Source organism: Mesoplodon densirostris, chromosome 10 (genome assembly GCF_025265405.1).
Source record: "Mesoplodon densirostris isolate mMesDen1 chromosome 10, mMesDen1 primary haplotype, whole genome shotgun sequence".
Taxonomy (NCBI): Eukaryota; Metazoa; Chordata; class Mammalia; order Artiodactyla; family Ziphiidae; genus Mesoplodon; species Mesoplodon densirostris.
In genome coordinates, this window is record NC_082670.1 from 6,216,531 (window position 1) to 6,239,465 (window position 22,935).

Consider the following 22,935-nt stretch of genomic DNA (forward strand, 5'->3'; position numbering starts at 1 on the left):
GAGGGAGAAGGACGTGTAAGCCTCGCGGAGAAGGTGGGCATCCTGGGACGCCTAGTCCGCCACGGCTGGGGCCCTGCGGCGGGGTAAACTTCACGGCGACCGTGCAAGCCGGGGAGAGGCGTGCGCGGGGATGATGCCGGGTATCCTCCCCAGCTGGTGAGCGGCCCCGCCGTCCGTCCAGCCGCCCCGGAGGGCGCAAGGCAGCGCACGTGCGCGGGCAGCCAGACCCCGGAGAGACTGCGCCGTGACCCGCCCAGGAGCCAGGGCGCCGGCTGCCGCGCGGCCCCGACTCGGACACACCTGGCCCGGAGCTTGCGCCTCCGGGGACCTGCGCGGGAGCGTGGGGCTCCCCCCCTGCCCCTCCAGCGGCCCTCCCGGGGATCGCCCCCTTCTCCTCCCCTCCAGCCTGGGCAACTGCGGGCGCCCCAGACGACCATGAGAGATACGGACTGAGGGCCAGGAAGGGGAAGCGAGCCCGCCGAGAGGTGGCGGGGCTCTTTACGCCCAAGGGCCACCGCGGCCGCGCTCCGGCCTCGCTCCGCCGCTCCACGCCTCGCGGGGCCCGCGGGGCCAGCCCGGCCCGGCGGGGATGCTGGGGCGGAGGGCGCCGTGGCTGTGCTGGTGGTGGGGACTGCTCTGCGGCTGCTGCGGGCCCCCGCCCCTGCCCGCCGCCGGGGGCGCGCTGCTGGGGGACGGCGGGCGCCCCGGCCCCGCGGAGCAGCCGCCGCCGCCGCAGACCTCCTCCTCGGGCTTTCTCTACCGGAGGCTCAAGACGCACGAGAAGCGGGAGATGCAGAAGGAAATCCTCGCCGTGCTGGGCCTCCCGCACCGGCCCCGGCCCCTGCACGGCCTCCAGCAGCCGCAGCCCCCTGCGCTCCCGCCGCCCCCGCCGCCGCAGCAGCAGCCTCGCGGTGAGCCCCCGCCCGGGCGGCTGAAGTCCGCGCCTCTCTTCATGCTGGACCTGTACAACGCCCTGTCCGCCGCCGACGACGAGGACGGGGCTTCCGACGAGGAGAGGCGGCAGCCCGGGCCGCGCGGAGGGGCCGGCTCGTCCCAGCCCCGGCAGGCGGCCCTCGGCCGCAGGAGCGTCCTGGCCCCCGGACCCGGCGGCGGCGGCGCGTCTCCACTGACCAGCGCGCAGGACAGCGCCTTCCTCAACGACGCCGACATGGTCATGAGCTTCGTGAACCTGGGTAAGGATCTGGGGGAGCGTAGCGACCGGCACATTCTCCCCTCGCCCCCCCCCCAGTCTCCCGGGCCCGGGGAGGGGAGTGAGAGGGTGGAGGAGCTCCTGGCGCTGGGGAGCCGGGCTGGCGCGGCGGGGACGCGGGAACGGGCCGGTTGCCCTCCCGCCACCTGCGCGGCCTGGGGCGGCACGTGCGCTCCCCACGCCGGGGCTGAGCGCTGCTGCGGCGGGCGGGCTGGGACGCTGCGTCCCGAGAGCGGCGCTGGCTGGCGCGTCTCCTTGAGCGGCCGGAGCACAGTCCGCGCTTTTCCCGTTGGTGTCCGGCTCGGGCCACGCCAGCCCAACTGTGGCAGCGAAGTCCGGCCCGAGTGGAGCCAGCTGGGAAGGAGAAAGCTCTTCAGCACTTTCTCCTCCTGTTTTGGTTCTGCATCCTTAACGCTCTGAGTGCCAGTTTTCCCACCGGGACTCTGGGGAATCCGAGAGCAGCTGAGAACTCTGGAAACTTAACATGATTGCGTTAAGTGGTATTCACGGAACTGGGGGAGGAGGGATTCAGAAGGAGGTCCCGAAAGGACCGCGGAAGGCGCGCCAGTCCCGGCCAGGCGGAGCTCGCGCGGGTTTGGGGCCCGACCCCGAGCCCAGTTGGGGTCACCCACCCAGTGCCTTCGCGCACATGCCTTTGGCCAGTGCCCCAGAAGGCCGAACTTTTCATCAGTGAGGCTCCAGCTGCATGGGCAGGGAAAGGGTGCGGGTTGGGGGCCGGGGTTGGGCCCTGAGCTGGTCTGAACCGGTTGCCAGGCAACAGAATGGAAATTCAAGGGCGGCTAAATCGGGCTCAGCCACAAATGTTCTGTGGCAAACCCGGACGGAGTCACAGAGCCTTTACCCCCTTGAGTTTTCTCATCTGTTAATGAGAATGGTGTAAGGAAGACTTTTTCCAGAACCAGTGCCTCCGATCTGTGCTACTCTTCATTCATAAACTGACTCAGCTTAGCGTAGACAAAGCGATGTAGGGGACGCGTTCTCTGCGGGGAGAAAAGGGGCGCAGTAACCACGCCCCAAGTGGGCGCAGCAGCGCGGTGGGGTGGGTCTCCGCGGACTTCCTTTCCGCTGCGAGACGCGTGGCTCTGGCCGGGCCCCAAAGTGGGTTAGCAGATACTTTACCAAAGTAGCACCCACGTCTCCAAGCCACGTCGAAGACGTCCGTCTTTTAAGGACATTATTTACTTGAATGATTCCCAGGTAAAAACTTGAAGCGAATCTTTTACAAGTATCTCTAGGAGATGATTCTCAACTCCGCTGAGCGTTGGGGGAAGCAAGGAGAAGTGGGGCTGAGGGGCGAGGTCCGGGAGCATGTAGAGCAGGACGATTGTATCCAGGTGGTGCAGAAATCCTCCTGGGAGACTCATGGCCCAGGGAGTGGAGTCTCCAGGCCGGCCAGTCTTGCTTCTTGCAGTGCCAGGGTTTCTGATTGGACAGGAAATGTCACAGTGTGTTGGGACAAAATCCAGGGTTGAGCCACCTCCAAGAAGTATTCTAAGGAAATTCTCATGCCAGTCAGTAAAGTTGGGGGGCGGGGAGCGTGGGCGGGAGGAGAGGGACCAGTGCTTTTCCTTATTCTAACATTTCTGCTGCTTCTGGCTTAGTAAATTCTACCCATTGCCGCCCTCCCCTAAGTTTCCCCACAGCCTTGGGGAAATGTGTTATTGCCTTTTGGGGGTAGTCCCAACCTGAACGAAGTGGGTAGACTGGCACTTCTGGCTCCTCCAGGGACAATCATATCATAGTCTCCAGAAAACAGTCCCTGGGCTTTACAACATGGTTCTCGACCTTGGCTGACCATTAGCATCACCTGGGGCATGGAAAGAAGTAAGGGATGCTGGGCTTCTCCTTAGAGCAGTTAAGTCAGAAGCTTAAGCTGGTGAGTTTCTGGCTTTTTTTTTTTTTTTTTTTGCCTTAGGTTTTTCTAATGTGCTGCCATGGTCAAGAAACACTGGTGTGGGAGATCCTAATGTCTGAAGGAAATCAGAGCATCCCAGAAAGCAATTAAGAGCAATGCTTCCTATGTCAGTGGCTCCCAAATATTGCTGTACATGAGAATTACCTGGGGGCTTTTGAAGTCTAGATGCCCAGGTGGTACCCCATATCACTAGTTAACGTGTGAGGTGGAAGCCAGGTATCCGCGTTTTTAAAGATTCCGCAGGTGATTCTAGTGGTGTTTGGGAACCACTGGTATTTGAAATTGTGAGAATTAGCTTGAGTAAAGTATGGTGACATTTATTGTGTTTAATGACCTGCAAATTCTCCCCACTCCTTGCTTTTCTGACCTTTCCGGGTCTACAGGTAGGCACTGCTTCTGAGTCACACTGCTTGAGGCTAGTTGTCAACGAATCCTGCTAAAGCGATGGTTTAACGTAGTATCTCCTTAGGGATATTTTCCTTTTTCAGAAAGATTTTTAAAGATTCAAAAAACAGCACTGAAAAATTCCAAGAGAACTCAACAGTAGGGTCATTTCAGGCCCAGGACAGGCTGATATAGAAGGAAAAAGAATTCTGTCCCATGGGAATTCTGTCCCATGCCCCTCCTATCATACCACTGGGCTTTCTGACTGCAAGTTATAACTATCTGTAGGTCCAATCCTGGACTCCACATGGGCGATTAGAGGAGAAAATCATTTCCAGGTATGTAGACTCCAAGTCACAAGCTATGCCACCTGCCAGTCAAGCAGTTCCATTTAATATTAATCCATTTAGCAGTAGGAAAGGGGGATTTCATAATGAGAGGCTAAAAATGTGATAAAATCTGATTATCATAGCTCTGAGCATAAGGACAGTTCATCTGAAGGAAGTAATTGCTTAGCAATTACTACCGTCTAAATACGGACGCTGGGAGAATTCCAGAGATTTCTTACTCTGTGTCAATGGCATGTTAGCTACTGCGTTACATGACTCTAAAGAACCTACAGAAAGAAACAGGTTACAGCATGGGTTTTAAAGTATTCTTGTATCTGCTGAGTTAGGTAAGTTACAAACTGAAATAAGGGAATATGTTACATAGTTGTAAACATCCTTCTTCCCTGGGACAGGGGAGTAACTTACTCATGAAATACATTGAAAATGCTTTGAGCCTTGTCAGTCAGAGTGGTTATCAGGAAGTATGAATCAACAGGATACATTTCTCTTGTATATCCCAAAGGCTGGTCATTTGACTGGCCCACTATTGTTTATGTTGACGGTTTTACACCCTCTCTGGGTGAGTAGTCTGGGGATGTGTAACCTCCTTTGTCCTAACTGGCTGGTGTGCAGAGTGCCCGCTGGGCAAGCTTGGTGCACTCGTGAACCTGCATTCAATCTGGGCAACACATGCCGTTTTCTACTTGTTTTCTAATGCTAAAAAGTGTCTTGGCAGCCTAATAAGCAAGCCTGCCTATTTGGTGACCTTGGAGAAATATCCTGAAATAGCTCAGGTCTTGGCTTAAAATTCACCTTTGAGAAGAAGCCTTCTCTAACCGCTCCATAGAAACTGGCGCTGCTCTCACCCTCACCCGCTTATGTACCATCACTGCACCCTGTTTATTTCCTTGGTTGCACTTATCACAAGGAGTATTTTTTTTTTCTTTTAAAATTTGCTTACTCATTCCTTTGTCACCCCTCTAGGATGTCAGCCTCGGAAAGCAACCAGGCTTATCCACTGTTGTAACCTAAGTTCCTAACATAATGCTTTGCGTACAGAAGGTGCTTAATCAAGATTGAATGAAAGTAGACACATTCATTTACAATTCATATTTCACTAATCTAGAAGGGTATATCTGATGTTTTATTTAGATCATTTACAAATGGTATACCTGATTTTTATTAAGTAAAACATTTGAGGTAAGTGAAGACATTTAGGACATTGAGATTCATGATATCTGATGTATATCATCATGCTTTATTAATATACCTCTTTATTAGTTACCCATATGTATAGTAATTTGTAATACGCATTACATTTGAGAGTAGTGCAAAGGTTTCATTAAATCTCTGCATTTCAGACTTCATTTATTTATTTTAAATTAATGAGGTATTGACCTACAGATGCTAGGATACAATGAAATAAAAAACTCAAACTATGGTCAGAAAAAGGAATCAGCATGTGTTAGTACAAGTAACAAGAAACTTATTGTACTAAAAATACTGGCAATCTTCTGAACAAAATTACTCTCGGGAAACATAAATTAGGAGAAAAATGGAATACTCCCTACTTGGATTTGTAACTAGATACACTGTATTGTCTTTTTCTCACAGGATCAGTGGTCCTATTTTTCATTTAAGCTGCCTGTACTTAGGAAGATTTTTGTTAGCAGAAAATAAATCCGTGCCTGCAAGCTATTCACAGCAAAAATAGTTTGGAGAATTTGGTTGCAATTGTGTGGCTTAAAGAAGGAGTAGGGGCCTCCCTGGTGGCGCAGTGGTTGAGAGTCCGCCTGCCGATGCAGGGGACACGGGTTCGTGCCCCGATCCCGGAGGATCCCACATGCCGCGGAGCGGCTGGGCCCGCGAGCCATGGCCGCGGAGCCTGTGTGTCCGGAGCCTGTGCTCCGCAACGGGAGAGGCCACAGCAGTGAGAGGCCCGCGTACAGCAAAAAAAAAAAAAAAAAAAAAAAGAAGGAGTAGATAGTCTCCTAAAGAGATTTCAAATAGTAAATGTGAGATTCAGTGGTATTTCAACAGAAAAAGTTGTACAAAGTGTTCTTCAACTCGGATCAAAGGGCAAGCAGATATCATTGTTTAGACCTTGGATGATGCTTCCTCTGCTTGTCCTTCTAAGAATGGGTAGAAATCCTTTTGAAATGTGCTGAATCATTCTTGGTTCCTTTACTTGAGAGCTTACCTCTGATTAGCATGGAGGAAGGACTCCTAGTGATATAAACATCTGTGTAAGTGAAAAAACCCCAAACTTCAGCACTTTCTTCAGCATGTAATTGTTTCATCACTGTGTCTTCAGAGTTTAGCTACTTTAAATGTTGGGTTTCACATCAGTATTTTCCTTGGATGCGGCAGTGGGAGGGTGAATACTGGATATCAAAGGTAGGACAGCAAACTCTCAGGTAACCAATGGCTCTCTCGCCTTTGCCTCTCCCTCATCTGTTTATGAAGCCGAGTTAGGAAAGGAAAGCAAAGCAAAGTGAGTACAATTTCTTGGGTAATTAACCAGCTTTGTGTAAGTTTTTTCTCAAGTCAGTCCTCTACTGTTTCCCATTCTGTATTTAAAACTGAATTCTTCCATGGAATGCTCTTTTTTCCTTAATATAAAGCCTTCGCAGTTTTCTTTTTTTAAAATCCTCTCCCTTTTGGGTTTCCCTCCCATGTACGTCACCACAGTGTGGTAAGTCGAGTTCCCTGTGCTGTACAGTATGTTCCCCTCAGTTGTCCATTTTATACATAGTATCAATAGTGTGTAATCCCAATCTCCCAGTTCCTCCCACCCCACCCCTTGCAGTTTTCTCTTAACTTTTCCATTTGGAGCCTTATTCTGAATAAGGACAAGCCTCTCCTCTTGTCTGAATTTGTCACATCACCACCTTCAGCGCCTCCAGCAGTAGGAGGGAAAGTAGGCAATATTTTAATCGGATCATTGCATTCCTGACTAGACTAAGCTTCCGTAAGTATCTGAGTAAAAGGGGTAGAAACCAACATAGACACTTCCTAAGATGTGAGTCCTTTACAGAATCCCATGAGTGTAAACAGCTGTGCTCCATTAACCTTTCTCCCTGACCTTCCCCAGGCCATTACACTACCCCGCCGCATCCTAGGGAGGCGACATAGTGTCCTGGCCGAGCAGCCGTCACCCAGGGGCTGATAGGGTGGGCAGGTGGCATCTTCTCCTCCCCTTTTGTGTTCCCCACGAAGAGCTGGCGTGTTCTGTTGCCTTCATTTCTGTTTTCATCATGACAGCTGAGTTGCTCTTATTCAAGCACATTTTCTCATAATACCCTTACTTCCTGGCTCCTCCTTCCTCCACCTCTTGCCCTCCGGAAACTTGGGACCAGAAAACGGTCCCAGTCCTACCTGGAATGTATGAATGTGCTGACGACTATGTCAAGGAGAAGGAAAGCCATTCCCGTTTTCACAAAAATTAGTTACTAAAGAACCAGGGCCATATCAACCTCTATAGTTTTTGTGCGTGCCAGAAATTCTCGGAGCTGCAGAGTTATACGTGTATGTCTTCCCCCCCACCAAGCATTTTTAAAAATGCTTTTTATTTATTTTAATTTTTTGTGTGTTTTTATCTAAAAAAATTTTTTAAATTGAAGTATAGTTGATTTATGATGTGTTAGTTTCAGATGTACAGCAAAGTGATTCAGTTATACATATATATCGATTCTTTTGCAGATTCTTTTCCCTGATAGGTTATTACGAGATTTTTTTTTTTTTTTTTTTTTTTTGCGGTATGCGGGCCTCTCACTGTTGTGGCCTCTCCCGTTGCGGAGCACAGGCTCTGGACGCGCAGGCTCGGCGGCCATGGCTCACGGGCCCAGCTGCTCCGCAGCATGTGGGATCTTCCCGGACCGGGGCACGAACCCATGTCCCCTGCATCGGCAGGCGGACTCTCAACCACTGCGCCACCAGGGAAGCCCTATTACGAGATATTGACTGTAGTTCCCTTGCTCTACAGCAGGTCCTTGTTGTTTATCTATTTTATATATAGTAACCATGTATATGTTAATCCCAAACTCCTAATTTATCCTCCCCATCCCAAGCTTTAGAAATAAGACATTGTAGTGCGCTGAAGCAGATTGGATATTTTGGCTCAGTTTACTAGTGTTTTGAAAATATTGTTCTCTGCAATTACTTTTTCCACTGTAAATATATAGTATTTCAGCCTCCTTATGAAGTTAGACTCTGGAGCTGTCTGGGATCACATAGCTACCTTCCATGACTGTTGTTTTTCTGGAGGAACATGCCCAACAACGGACAACCTGTTTTTTAAGTTGGGTTTCCTCTATCAATAGGCAGTTGGGGATGATTGGTCCATTTGTGTTATCCATGGGTCCTAGAGTTTACAGCTTGAAAGGTTCTTGCATATCATGTTTTCTGTTGTGTTTGCAGTTACGTCTGTTAGATGTACTCAGAACGGTTTCTTCCTCGCTGCTGGTACATCTTAAGGCTGAGGAACAACCAACAGAACCACAGAGAGAGCCTAACGCATCCGAGGAATAGGGCTATCGAGTTGTTGGTCAGGTGTGAGTGGATAATTCAGGAGAAATTATAAAAGCATGCAAGACCACAGCCCACAGCAAGAGTTGGGGAGCCCAAATCTGGAATTTTGTGGGTTTTCTCTTAGTGGATAGCATTCTCTCCTAGAACTCTGCTTTTAGAAAAGAAAAAACTATGCATCTCTAAAAATATCCACCCTCTTCGGTATGTCGAAGGACTGTTGACCTTAAAGAATTGTTTTCTGCTCCAAAAATGAGTTGAAAACCCTGCTGCCCTGAGCGGCATTGTTCTACTGATGTCCGCAGGCACTGATTCTCTTCCTGCCCTGCCCATATCCATTATTAAAGAGATTGGGTCCATAATAGAGATGCTATCTAAATTGCATCAGGTAATTCCTGGATGGGTCCCCACGGTCCTGTTATCTCTAACCCAGTCCCAGACGACTGGGTTGAAGACTCCCCTTCAAACATTTTTGCAGAATGAGGTTCTGGTTCTGAGTGGGAGAGCCTTCCTGGCTCTTGGGTTTATTGGGCACACGCCCTTGGTTCCTGATCCTGCCAGATAGTTCGGGGATTGTCCTACGCCTGAAATGTCCTTGCTCTGTAGTGCTGATTTTATGTTCAGATTGTTTTCTCATCATCTGAGAGCTCCGAGGGGGGAGCAGCCGGGTGGCTTCACAGCAGGCAGAAAGCACTGCCCAGGAGCCCTCTCCACGCTGCACTTTGATATCCGCCGACAGCCTTATTATGACTCTCCTACCACTTACCCTTTTCACCTTGTCCAGAATGTAACTTCCAGCTTTAAACATCTGCGCCTGTTGATTGTTATTTCTGTGTTTACAGTCTTGTTGGTTTCCTGTTCATGAACATGGGCTGGCAGAAAATTGACTCGTGTCTCAGCAGAGCATGAACTAACTGCATCATCCGCGTGAGCTATTCTCTGTGCTGATGAGGCCGGGAGATTTTTATAATCGGCCTTGCTTAATCTCTGAGACTGCTTATTTTCTCCCCCCCGCATTTCAGTCTATGAGTTGAAATATTCTAAAGACAGCCTTGTAAACTACACAGTGAAGGACTGAAAGTTTTACTGTTTTTGCAAATTTTATCGAACACTCTATCAGGATAAATTAGCAGAGAAGCTGTGCATTAAAAAAAAAAAAACACTTTTTAGAGTAGTTTAAGTCTACAGTAAAATTGAGTGAAAAGCTCAGATTTCCCACAACCCCACGCCTCCGCATGTGCACAACTCCTCCCAGGATCACCATTCCCCACCAGGGTGGTACATTTGTTACAGTCAGTGAACCTGCATGGACACATCATTATCACTCAAAGTCCATAGTTTGCATTACAGCTCACTCTTGGTGTCGGACATTCTGTGGCTTTGGATGAATGTCTACTGACATGTATCCATCATTATGATACCATACAGAGTAGTTTTCACTGCCCTAAAAATCTTCTGAGGAGAAACTGTACGTTTAGCCAGAAAAGCAAATCAGTAAAAATCCTAAAATTCAAAATATGAAGAGTTTGGGGGAAGGCAAACAAAATACCTTTGTTGAACAATATTTCGTTTCTGCTGCTTTACCCCATCAGTGTATAAGTAATTTTGATGGACTACGTAGGCCTTATTTTGTGCTTCTGTGTGTTGACACCAAATCCATTAGAAATCTCTTTTTTTTTTTTTTTAGTCTGGGAGTTTAAAAATCTTTTTTCGCCCACATACTTTCAGTGAGGTGTCTGTCACCATAGTACCTAGACAATCCCTCAGGCAGAGATATGAGCGATTAAATTTCTCCCTGGCTTGTGCCCTGTTTGATCCATGCTTGGCGGGATTTGGGCGAGTGAAAGAAAGAGGCCTGAAGAATGAACAAGAATTAGAGGAATTCTGTGCTTATAAATTATTAAAATTTGGGGGAGGGGTTAAAGTTTTCAGAAAGGAAGAAAAAATATTGTTAAAACTTAGTGTGATTACTGCATTGAAAAACTCACAGAAATACCTTTTCGTGGCCTTAGTGGCAGGATCGGGGACTTGAAAAGGTTTCCTCAGGAGAGACTGTTTAGATCAGATTAAACTTAAATTAATAGAGACTCCGTAAACCAGAGGTCTCTGTGGGTGAGGCTCATTTGCTTTGAACTGTTTTCTATGAGAAAGGGCTACACAAATTAATGGTAAATAAATGAGAAGGTGCAATAATGTAAACAAGGAACATGGTAACCCTAAAGAGTGCTGTTGAACAACTAGTTAGCAATTCATTTGAGGTGGTTTGGGAGCTTGTGAGCATTTCTTTACAAATACTGTACAGGTGAGACACTTCATGAATTCTCCCCAGGTCTCCTTGTGTCAGCTCTCCGTGTTATTGGGATGTCTTCTCACTGAATTCTAGCTAAATAACCTCCTTTATTTCCCCCACATCCCTGCAGAGATGAGACCTCTCAAAAAGAGGAGCTTGGGACCAGGGCCAGATTAGTGGATTTGAGAAATTCAGCTTTGTTCTCTAACACCTGACTTGGTACGCGCTGTGGTTTAACCACCTCTCTGTCTGGTAGGATAGAAGTTTAATCAAGCCAAAAGTGAAGTGATACCAAAGGGTGGGGCTAAGATTATGGAGGTTAAAGTGAGGAAGACACAGTTGTCTTCAGTTGAAGATATTTGGAGAGTTGCATTTTTCCCGAGGTCCATGGAACAGGCCTTTGCATTTTTATGGGGTCTGTTTAGGGCAGAATCCCCTAATACCAGCTTTGGGAACTCGTCCCACAAATCTGGCACCTTGCTTATTTCCTCTACTTAATTGAGGTTGTTTGTCTCTGTTGTTATACATGCACATACATGTCATCACTCTAAGATGTGGAAGCCAGCATAGCTGCGGGGATGCAGGTGGTACCCACTGGAGCTTATTTTCTCCCTCTCTCCTCTTGCTTTTCCCTTTCTTCTCTTTTCCTCCCATTAATAAATTTGGCAACTCCATTGCATTTTTTTCCTATTTTCTATGTGTTCTTTTTCCGTAGTGCTGATGCCTTTGGTTGTCTTTGGCCTAACAGCAGATTGTATACATCTCCATGGATTCTGGTAGCTTCTACCACCAAAACGATGCATCATTCACTAGAATGGTTAAGTAGCTGGTTTTCTTGATGGTGCTAGAAAGTGCTTAAGGCCTCTTCAGTATAGAGTTGAGGAAAGAGCACCTGATTGAGATTCGGGAAGCTTAAGCCTCTAGTCTTCGTGTTATCCCTTTTTACAGTAGCATGTTCAAGCCACTTAACCAAAGTTCTGAGTCTTTCCTTGTCTGTAAAATGTGAGTATTGGGCTAGATCAACATTTTCCAAATAGCATTTCATGGAACACTTTTCCCAAATGCTCTGCAGAGGAAGAGCGTGGACGCACTTTATGTCATATTCTTTTCTTTGAGATTTCCATGTCTAGGAGCATGTTAAAGCCCTGACAAGCCCAGCAGTAGGGAAGTCTGCTAACTTGCTTTAATAGAGTTTTCTGAACCGACTTTTCTTCTCTAACCCTTTTTTTCCCCCGAAACATCCTTGTGTCAGACCTGGGCCTCTCTGTCCCAAGGGCCACTCCTGACCCTCCCCTGGTCTTCTCTGTAGAGCAGGGATGGGACCCCAGAAGGCTGCCTTTCCAGCTGCTACTACCCTTCTGTGTCTCTGGCTCCCTCTGGAAGGGCTGCCTTGTGCCATCTTCCACTGGTGGCCCCAGGCTCTCTTCCTGAGGATGGAAGTGGCTTCTGACTATTGCTTATCCATGGGGTATCTCACCACAACCTGCTTGCCTTCCCCACTGTGATGCCTCCAGTCCCCTGCATTCAACTCCCTCTGTTGTAAACACTTGCTGGGATTTCTCTTTCGCTGGCTGGACCCTGATTGCTATGGCCTTTTAATTCTCTGGAACACAGCAGAGAAACCCCAGACTATATAATGTTCAGAAATTAATTCTAGGAGTGTAATTCTATTGTGTAGCTCTGATTATTTTTTTAAACAGCTTTCTTGCAGTATAATTGACATACAGTAAGCTGCTTATTTAAAGTATAAATATGGTAAACTTTGACTTATACAAGCACCTCTGTAAACCATCACCGCAATCAAGATAGTGAATGTATCCAGAGCTATTCTTTTAAACAGTTGCCTATGCCAGGAAGTGCAGTAATATCCTAGCCCACAGGAAGCGTAGTGAAAATTCCCATCTTTCATTGATGCCCTTGCCGTTCATGCTTTTGTATGCCTTGAACATCCTTAAGAATATAATTTGCTGAAGATGCTTGTGAATGGTTTTCTTGGATTAGAGAACTCTGGGGTCAAGCCCACTCTTTGCTGTGGTGACTGGCCTCGATCCTGTATCTTACCTCCCATATTTATTTTAGGAGCTCGTGATAAAACTAGGCAGATCTCTTCTAATTTCGACGTCAAGCATCTGGGGCACTTTGGCATGGTTAATGATCCTATTGGCATCTTCTTTCTCAGTCCTCAAGTTGAAAAGGTTTGATCCTTCTGGCAAACATCACAAAGATGCTTCCTTGTGTTTCTGTTTTAAATTCTGGCAATTGAGGTAGGGCACAGGTCCAAGAAATTTACGAAAGTAGACTCCAGTTTACTCCTAACTTTCCCCCCGCTATGCTCATCCTTCTCCAAATGTTCTGTAAGCTTAAACAGAACTGCATTTTTGCGGGGGTGGGGGTGGGGGGCAGGTGGTAAGAACATGTCAGTATTGTATTTCTTTATGGCCTTTTGCCTTAAAGAATGACTGATGTCACTTATTATCCTATTACCTCAGCAAGGCAAAAACAGACATTTATAGCTTCAAACTTACAGCTATAAAAGCAGATAGATAGATAGGGGAGAATTTGGAGATTTGGGGAGAAAATTATTATTTAGAGTAGTGTTAATGTTCCAGATAGCACCCAGTCACACGATAGAACAGTCTGGTGAAGTTGCTTAGCTCTCTGCCCCGCCTCCCTGCCATTCAGGGAAGCTGCTCTTCCCTTGCTGCCCATTTTCTCCTGTCCCATTGCCGTCTGACCTCTGTCCCCATCACTGTGGGGACATTCTTCTGTCAGGGGCAACTAACCACTCTGTCCTGAGTCTTCACCCTCCTCTCTGGAAGCCTTTTTCCCTCTGACACTCCTTAGCCCCCGCTGTACAGTCCTGAGAAATTCCTTAGCTTCTGTAACTCTGCTTGCACCCTCTTCGTTCTTTCTCTATCCTCCAGATTGCTGTGTGGGGACATTCCTGAAAAACAGCAAAAGATTCAGAGGGTTGGCATGTGGCACTCAACCTACACATGGGGCTGAGATGGCCGTGAGTTTCGGGGGGGAGCACACGCAGATGTAGGAGTTAGGAGATAACGTGCAGCCACAAGGTGTGATGGTGGCCAGGTGCCAGCTTTCAGTGATGTGCGTGCAGGCTGAGTGGACCGTGGTGATGGGGACCCTGGCAGCTGGTGGATTCAGGCAGCCAGATGTCAGCGACAGGAAGGTATCTCAGCTCAGAGTCCCTCCTCGTGTACTTCCCTTTTGCTTACCCAGCCTTCAAAGTGTAGTCAAAGTTTGCTTCTCAGACTGTCTTTGTGCAAGACCCAGTTGGGTTTTTTCAAATGTCTAAACTTCTGTGGACCCATACTTTTGTCAAATTCATTAAAAATGAACAATTAGAGAGGTGACATGGAAAAAGCAAAATACATATAAAATCAAGCCTCAATTTCTAATCAGATTCCATCGATATAAAATGATTGGTCAAGTTGCTACCAAACTGTCTGGACAGTCTCCCTTTTGTACTCGTCTCACTGCAGGACAGTCACGCAGAGTTTGTGAGTCAGCACAGATCTCTCTCTTTTTTTTTTTTTTTGGGCGGTACGCGGGCCTCTCACTGCTGTGGCCTCTCCTGTTGTGGAGCACAGGCTCCGGACGCGCAGGCCCAGCGGCCATGGCTCACGGGCCCAGCCACTCTGTGGCATGTGGGATCCTCCCGGACCGGGGCACGAACCTGTGTCCCCTGCATTGGCAGGCGGGCTCTCAACCACTGCGCCAACAGGGAAGCCCAGAGATCTTTCATTTTTATTCACATGCAATGAAAACCTTCTTGGACTCGCCAGGACTTGGGGGCTTTGCTGTGGGAATCTACACTTGAACAAGCCTACGTGCACGTGAGAGTGCTGACAGAGGGTTGAGAGCCGGGGTGCTCATTGCTCAGGGTCACCCTCAATCTCTGTCCTCACTCCCACACCCAAGCAGTTGCTGGACTTACTGTTTCTGCTTCTGAAATCTCTCACGCGCGTCCCCCCATCTTTTTCCTCCACTCTCTCCCCACGTTTCCCAGGTGAGGTCTTTATGAGTTTGGCCTGGACTTCTGTGCTGGCCTGCCCTCCTGCGAATCCACCCTTGCATCAGCGCCAGCTGGGTGTCTCTGTAGCACAGATGTGATCTGTTATCTCCCCTCCATCACCTTCATTGGATCCTTATGGCCCCGAAGGAAGCCAGGATGCCATTCTGACTCCATGCCCTTTCCATTTCATCCTCTCCCCTCCTCTTGTCCCCACTGTCATTCAGCCAACCAAGTCTGCTCCGTGATTTCCTTCCTGTGGCCTTTTCTCCTGATTTCTCCCATTTACATTGCATCACTTCCCATTTCCACATTCTCAGTTCGACCTGTTCTTTAAACCCCGGCTCAAATGCCATCTTAGCAAGGAATCCTTTTGGGAATTTGCTTACCATGTGCCACGACTCTTGGGAAGAACATTTGGGGTCTAGTGACCTTCCCCAGTGCAGGTCAGCATGGAGTGGCATTCGCAGTTCAGATGTGTTTGCAGATGAACTCCTTGTGGCCTAGAGGAGGGAGCTGGGAGCCTTAAGTTCCAGTGTGGGTGCTCCACCTGCCAGCTGGGTAGATCTGGGCAAATCACCTTCAACACTGACTTCTCTGAGTCTTTGTCATGCAGTGCTTTGTTCCTCTCAACACCCCTTCTCCCCGCAGGTACCCAGCGCTGTGCCTTACCTTACATGATACTCAATAGGTGCTCATGGGATGGATGAGGATCAGCTTCCCTAAAATATGACTGTGTGTGGTCTTCCTTCTCTCTCTCAACGCGAATCACATCAGTTATTTGAATGAGAGAATTCTAAATGGTGAAACACTGCAGACCTGAGGAATGCTTATGAACTTCCATTTCACTGGTGGTTATAAAACAAAATGTTGTCTTCTGGGCCTCCCTGGTGGCGCAGTGGTTAAGAGTCCGCCTGCTGATGCAGGGGATACGGGTTCGTGCCCCGGTCTGGGAGGATCCCATATGCCGCGGAGCGGCTGGGCCCGTGAGCCATGGCCGCTGGGCCTGCGCATCCGGAGCCTGTGCTCCGCAACGGGAGAGGCCACAACAGTGAGAGGCCCGCATACCGCAAAAAGAAAAAAAAAAAAAATGTTGTCTTCTTTTGGGGTTTATGTTCTGTGACTTTCTAGATGGTGGAGGGGGAAAAAAAGGCCTCAGGGAGGAGAGATGTTGTTTTCCCTCTCTCTGATGTCGTTATGGCTTTAATAAGTATTCATAGGAGTCAGAAGTGCCGCTGGATCTAAATTTAAGTTTCCTGCTTATGCCACGACTCTGCCTGCAGGTGTCAACGCCAAATACTTATCTTGTCAGCTTCTCCAGGAGGCGGCTGGCTTGGCTTCTGTCGTGAAGGTGTTAGTCACTCTGTTTACATAAGGGCTGAGGGGGTGACATCATGTCTATTGAATCAAAGTCACTCAGCTCCCCACTGGGCAACAGGGAGCGTTTAAATACCCAAGCCAGATCAAAGCCAAGGGCAGAGTTGAGATACCCCTGCCCAGGAGCAGTGAGGTCTGGCCAGAGGGAGGGTGGTCTCTTGGGTGGGTGTCCGAAACAGACGTGCATTATCGCCTCCTTGTGTTTCCAGACCATTGGTGAAACGAATCATGCAGAATAAAACTCTGAGCGGCCAATCCAGAGAGACGGCTTAAGTGGGCGCAAGTGCGTCCAAATAGGTCGGAAAAAATGTCAGATTAGTGTAAGCGCATGCAAGATGGGATGTTTCTTTTTATAGGCTGTTAGAAAAGTTGTTTAAAATTAAACAACTCTCCAGTACTTAAATTATGTATAACGAGGACAGGTAGGTCCTGGAACAGAGAACTTTTTTTTTTTTCTTCCTTATCCCACTTCAATTTCGCGCTCACTACTAGAGTCTGCTAGACATAAACACTTTCATTTCCAGGATATATATTAGCCTTAGCGTGGAGGGAACGGGGAGAGATGGCATTGATAGAGGCCAGAGAAGTAGCAGATCTAGTTCACTTTCACATTTTTATTTGATGAAATGCGAGGATGTAGCCACGGGAACTATGAAAATAATTCGAGACTTGTAAGTCCCATCTTAAGTGATAACCTTGTGAATTTTATACCTTTTAAATATAGGTAAATGTAGAGGAAGATATATTATACAGTTGACATTCTCTTTACACCTCCCAACCCCAAATAAATAGTTTATTGATATATTCTCCAGCTTGGTTGCAGTGTAATTGACAAATAGAAATTGTATATATTTAAGGCATCCATGGTGATGATTTGATATATTGTGAAATATTGTCACAATCAAGCAATTAACATATCCATCGCCTCACATAATTTCCATTTTCTTTTTTTTAATTTGTGGTGAGAACACTTAAGATTTTAGCAGATTTCAAGTATACATTACAGTATTGTTATAGTAGTCACATCGCCGTGCAGGAGATCTCAGGGACCCATTCATCTTGTGTAACTGAAACTTTGTACCCTTGGACCAACATCTTCCTGTTTCCCCCTCTCCCCCAGCCTCTTGCAGCCACCATTCCACTTTCTGCTTCTACGAGTTTGGCTATTTTAGAGTCTACATATGAGTGAGATCACACAGTATTCATCCTTCTGTGTCTGGATTATTTCACTTAGGATCATGTTCAGGTTCATCCACATGGTTGAGAATGGCAAGGTTTCCTTCCTTTTTAAGGCTGAATACTATTCCATTGTATGTATATCCCATGTTTTCTTTTTCCATCTGTTGATGGACGCTTAGATTGTTTCCACATCCTGGCTAGTTGACTGTTTTGTTTTTTATTTTTACCTTTGGCCGTCTTTAGGAACAAGTAACCGTGTGTAATGTTGCATTATTTGGGAATTGTAAGGTTACGGTGTCTCAGCTGTTGTACTATCTACCCCTCATTTTTTTTTTCCCGTTTGGCTCTTGTAAGGAGCACAATTTATCTTGCATCTGTAGGATGTTCTCTAACCAGGGCACTTCCACTGTCCTCTCAGGGTTGGATGACATGAGACACTCTTTTCTGAAGCAGATGGTTCATCCTTTTGGCTTCTCTTTTCCTAGAGGCCTTTGTTTTCAGGACAGTGGAAATGCTCGCTCCTTCCCACGCACCTGATCCCTCTGTCTCCCCCATCTGGCGATCCGTTTCTGTGGCTCTTCTGGTGCTTGGGGCCTGGCTCACAGGAAACTGAGCTCAGAATCGAAACTCCTTCCAAAGTGCCACCTTGCATCCCTAAACACCACAGGGACAACCCTAAACACCACAGGGACAACTGGGGTAGCCCTGTTTCACTCTGCAAAAATAAAATATGTCACCAGGACGTTTCACTGGAATGAGGAATTTATTTCCATGATTCTAAGGTCAACTACAGTACATGTTTTTTCCTACTGGGCAGCAAACATGTTTTACCAAACCCTTACCTAAGAGCTCTTCGTTTATAATTCCACGATGAGTTCTTGGCTTCCTCCTTGTTGATGCTTGCAAACATTGTGATTGACTTCCACACCTTTTTGAGGAAGTGAATTCCAAGTTATGATTCATCTCTTAATTTTGGCCAGCATTTTGTTGTGAACATTTTCAAACGGACTGAAAAATGGAAAGATTTTATAGTGAATATCTATGTACCCTCCACAGAATGCAAAAAAGATCTATTTGTAAAAGGCTTACAGATAGCATATGACGACAGAAGGATGTTGGTTCTACTGTTGCATCATTTTACATTTTGGGAGATAGAGTGGTAGAGAGTGTGCCTCTAACTAGATGGCATCTGAGGCATCCTGGGTGGTAACACCCTGAAGAAAAGCTTCCTGAAACCCAGGGATTATCTTCCATATTAGAAATGACAGGTTGAATTGTTTGTCCAGTGTTTATGGAGTCCCTTGCAGGCACCCAGCTAGGTGCTGACCACAGTAGGGACAGGGAGAGGTGGAGTTGCATAGACCCCTAACCCTGACCCCAAACCCCTTTGTATTGTGGTGTCTATGATAGAGGTAAAAACAATATTATGGGAGCATCTAGGAGGATGTGATTAATTCATGGGGGGACGTGACCTTCAGGCCGAGGGTAGAGAGGAGTGGGTTTCTGCTGATGAATTTGGAAATCACAGGCATTCCTGCAATTTTCCTTTCCTTCAATTAAGTTTAGAAGATTTAATAAAGAGGGGAAATTAGGTGACAGATTCATGAGTCACACCTACGAGATGATCACTGGTGGATAAAGACTCCTTCCAGCAACTAAAATCTGAAAGGTTATGATTTAAATAGACTTTTGACTAGACTTAACCTGGTCTTCCTGGAACGCTTTCCCTCTTTTCTCCTCACAATTAAAAACACCTACTTGGGAGCGTAGAACTGTGGTCAAGGTGCAGAGAACGTTCCTGTCTTTGAAATGAACAGGCTCAAGAGGAGACTTCAGCAGTGACCTGAGGCTCGTCCACAGGCTGCTCGCCTGATGGAACTGACCAGATGGAAATTCTGCTTCGTCTGCCACCTGGTTTGTCTCCAGTCTCTTGGCCAACCCATACGTGTGACAGGTAGCGTGAAAGAGGTTTCATCTCCTGGGGCTGGGAACTAGCCAGTGCCAATCCAAGCAGGTGACACGTTCTTCTCCTTTCTACGTCCCCAGTTAATCACATGAGGACCTACTCCTAAGAAAGTTTCATTTACAGTGTACAGTTCACAGGCCCACCCTGTGTGTGAGAGCTGGTTCAGACACGTATGGATGGTCACCGTTGGGAGTGTTTGCAGTAGCAGGATTCTGGCCTTTGTGGTACCTGCCCCCTGGTGTTAGCCTGGGAATATATTACCCTCCATGGCAAAAAGGGGATTCAGATGGCTAGACAGCTGCTGTAAACTAGGGAGATTATCCTGGATGATGATTCATGGGGGCCCTTGAAAACAGAAGCAGAGGCGGCAGAGCCAGAGGGATGCGATGGAGGGAGAGGAAGAGAGGTTCCAGGGGTGAGAGGGACTCTTCCACTTCTGCTGCCTTTGAAGATGGAGGAAGAAGCCTCAGGCCCGGGCCTGCAGTGGCCTCTGGAAGCTGGGACCGGCCCTCAGCTCACAGCCAGCGAGGACACAGGGATTCCAGTCCTACAACCATAAGGAACTGAAATCTGCCAACAACTCAAAAGAGCAAAGAAACAGACCCTCCCCTAGAGCTTCCAGAAAGGAAAGCGGTTCTGTCGACACCTTGATGTGAGCCCAGTGGGACACATGTCAGACTTCTGACCTACAGAACTGTGAGAGAATGGATACGCATTGTTTTAAGCTGCTGAGTTTGTGGGGATGTGTTACAGCAGCAATAAAAAATGGATACGGTGGTATTTACACAGGGTCTTGGTACTCATCTCGGTTCCTTGGGATCCCTTGAATTAGAATATTTGAATGGTGGAGGCACACTGCCTGTGTTTGGATATGAGCCTTACCCGCTAGTTCTCTGTGCTTTAATTTTATCACCGGTAGAAACAGGAAGCAGCAATTGCATTTAGTTCTCAGGGTGCTTATGAGGATTAATTGAGATATTCCCTGTAGCGAGCCTAGCACCGCACTTGGTACATCTTAAGTGCTCGGTAGTTAGATGCTGCTATTGGATGTGTTTCCAATTGGAGGTCATATAAGAAAGTCTTCATGTTCTTTGTCCTACTATTTAACACATCATCTTCTGATGCTGAGGGTAGGAAACCATCCAAAAAGAAAACTGGAAAACATTGGGCAGTACATATAGATTCTTAAGTTCTTCTGGAAAGCTCTTAGGCTTTATGTGCTCTCTGGAACTTGAGGAGATAATGTTTTTGAGAGAGATTTATAAAGCTGAAGCACTATGTCATCATAAGGTAAAATAAAGGAGGATGTCTGGGTGCTGTACCTGTTGTGGGGACCACAGATACCCTGTGAATAAGCTCAGTGCCAACAGTCTGCTTCTGACTGGGTGGAGACGTTGGCCGTTACTAAACCTACTCAAGCTGAATGATCCAAGATTCACTGTTGATGTCTGAATCGTCATGTACTGAGAAACATTCCAATTCCATAGGCCTATAATTTTGTAATTCCGTAGTCCCATGATTTCCATAGTCTATAATTTTCTTGCATCCCATGATGGCCTTAGTCTCTAGGACTGCAAGTATGCTGCTGTGTTACAGTGATGTCCTATGCCTGGGATCAATAGAGGATGAACCTGTGAAAAATACTGGAAATCCCTGCATCATTTAGGCAATCAGGCATCTTAGTAAAATAGGAATAATCTCTAGTTCTACCATCTTGAACTCCCACATCGATGCCACTGGTTTTCTGTCCTTCAGTTGAAGTGCTTAGAACTTTCCTGTGGATACTCATTATCTAGTGTGTGTTTCATCTACAAAAGGCAACCACTGATGAACCACTGCACCTCCACTGGGGAGGGGGAGGGATTGGCATTCTGTGTTATGGCTATGCCTTTCAGAATACAAAGCTTTGCTTAGCTCAAGTTGCCAGTATTAGGGAAATTCAGGATTTTTTTTCTGACCAGCTTTTGTCTTATTTTGTGAATGTCGAGAATGTTGTACATGGTTCCGGTCCCATCTTTGTTGGTCACTAGGAAACTCAGAACTATTTCCATTTATTGTGTGGTATTTGTTTTTCTATATTAACCTTGTCTTACGTTCTTGCCCTCTTTTTCTTTTGTTCCTATGTCCACCCCTCCCTCGTGTGTATTTTGTAAAATTGTATTTCTGCGAACTGTCTCAGATCTGCTTTCAGCATAGGTGGGGGAGAAATAAATTGCTTCCCAAGATCAGTAGTAACTTGTCAGAGCAACCATCGCCTGGAACCATCATGGGAGCCACTGGTCCCGCACCTACAGCTATGGCCAGGCCTGTGGCACGCTCCTCTAAAGAAACAGCCCACACCCCGTTATGCCACCATGTGTGTAGGGCTGGAGTCTTTTTTTTTTTTTTTAAGAACATGTTGGGGGTAGGCGTTTATTAATTTTATTTTTTAATTTATTTTTGCTGTGTTGGGTCTTCGTTTCTGTGCGAGGGCTTTCTCTAGTTGTGGCAAGCAGGGGCCACTCTTCATCGTGGTGCGCGGGCCTCTCACTGTTGCGGCCTCTCTTGTTGTGGAGCACAGGCTCCAGACGCGCAGGCTCAGTCGTTGTGGCTCACGGGCCTAGTTGCTCCGCGGCATGTGGGATCCTCCCAGACCAGGGCTCGAACCCGTGTCCCCTGCATTAGCAGGCAGATTCTCAACCACTGCGCCACCAGGGAAGCCCCAGGGCTGGAGTCTTTTGCCAAATAGTTATGCGTCATACACAGTTCCCAGTGCAGAGCCGACAATGTGACATCTCCTGGTTGATGACCTCTAAAGGCAGGTTGGACTTGACGTTAAACATGCTTTGTCTGTAGATCATGGGTGTCAGAATAATTTCAAGAGCTTGTTTAAAATGTGCCGTCCTGGGCTTCCCTCCCAGATGGTTTGAAGCAGTGTGTCTGCTATGGCACCAAGGAATCTGCATTTTAAGGAGCATCCTAAATGGTTTTTAGTCAAGTTGTTCATGGGACCGGACTTTGAGAAGCACTGTACCCAGAAGGGCGGGTGGGATTTAAAGAGGCAGATGCAGTTTGGAGGTTCCTTAAAAAACTAAAAATAGAACTACCATACGATCCAGCAATCCCACTACTGGGCATATACCCTGAGAAAACCATAATTCAAAAAGACTCATGTAGCACAATGTTTATTGCAGCTCTATTTACAATAGCCAGGACATGGAAGCACCCTGAGTGTCCATCAGCAGATGAATGGGTAAAGAAGATGTGGCACATATATACAATGGAATATTACTCAGCCATAAAAAGAAACAAAATTGAGTTATTTGTAGTGAGGTGGATGGACCTAGAGACTGTCATATAGAGTGAAGTAAGTCAGAAAGAGAAAAACAAATACCGTATGCTAACACATATATGTGGAATCTAAAAAAAAAAAAGGTTCTGAAGAACCTAGGGGCAGCATAGGAATAAAGACACAGATGTAGAGAACTTATTTGAGGACATGGGGAGGGGGAGGGGTAAGCTGGGATGAAGTGAGAGAGTGGCATGGACTTATAAATACTACCAAATGTAAAATAGATAGCTAGTGGGAAGCAGCCGCATAGCACAGGGAGATCAGCTCGGTGCTTTGTGTCCACCTAGAGGGGTGGGATAGGGAGGGTGCGAGGGAGATGCAAGAGGGAGGGGATATGGGGATATATGTATATGTATAGCTGATTCACTTTGTT

The 22,935-nt window shown here is 47.2% G+C and overlaps 1 protein-coding gene across 1 annotated transcript in view; it reads left to right on the forward strand.

The window, feature by feature from the left end:
* The first annotated feature begins 589 nt into the window (after positions 1-589).
* BMP6 (bone morphogenetic protein 6) overlaps positions 590-22,935 on the forward strand; it is a 146,232-nt gene continuing 123,886 nt past the window's right edge. The window contains exon 1 of the mRNA XM_060109595.1: positions 590-1,193. Within this exon, the coding sequence (XP_059965578.1) occupies positions 590-1,193 (604 nt within the window). The remainder of the gene's footprint in view (positions 1,194-22,935) is intronic.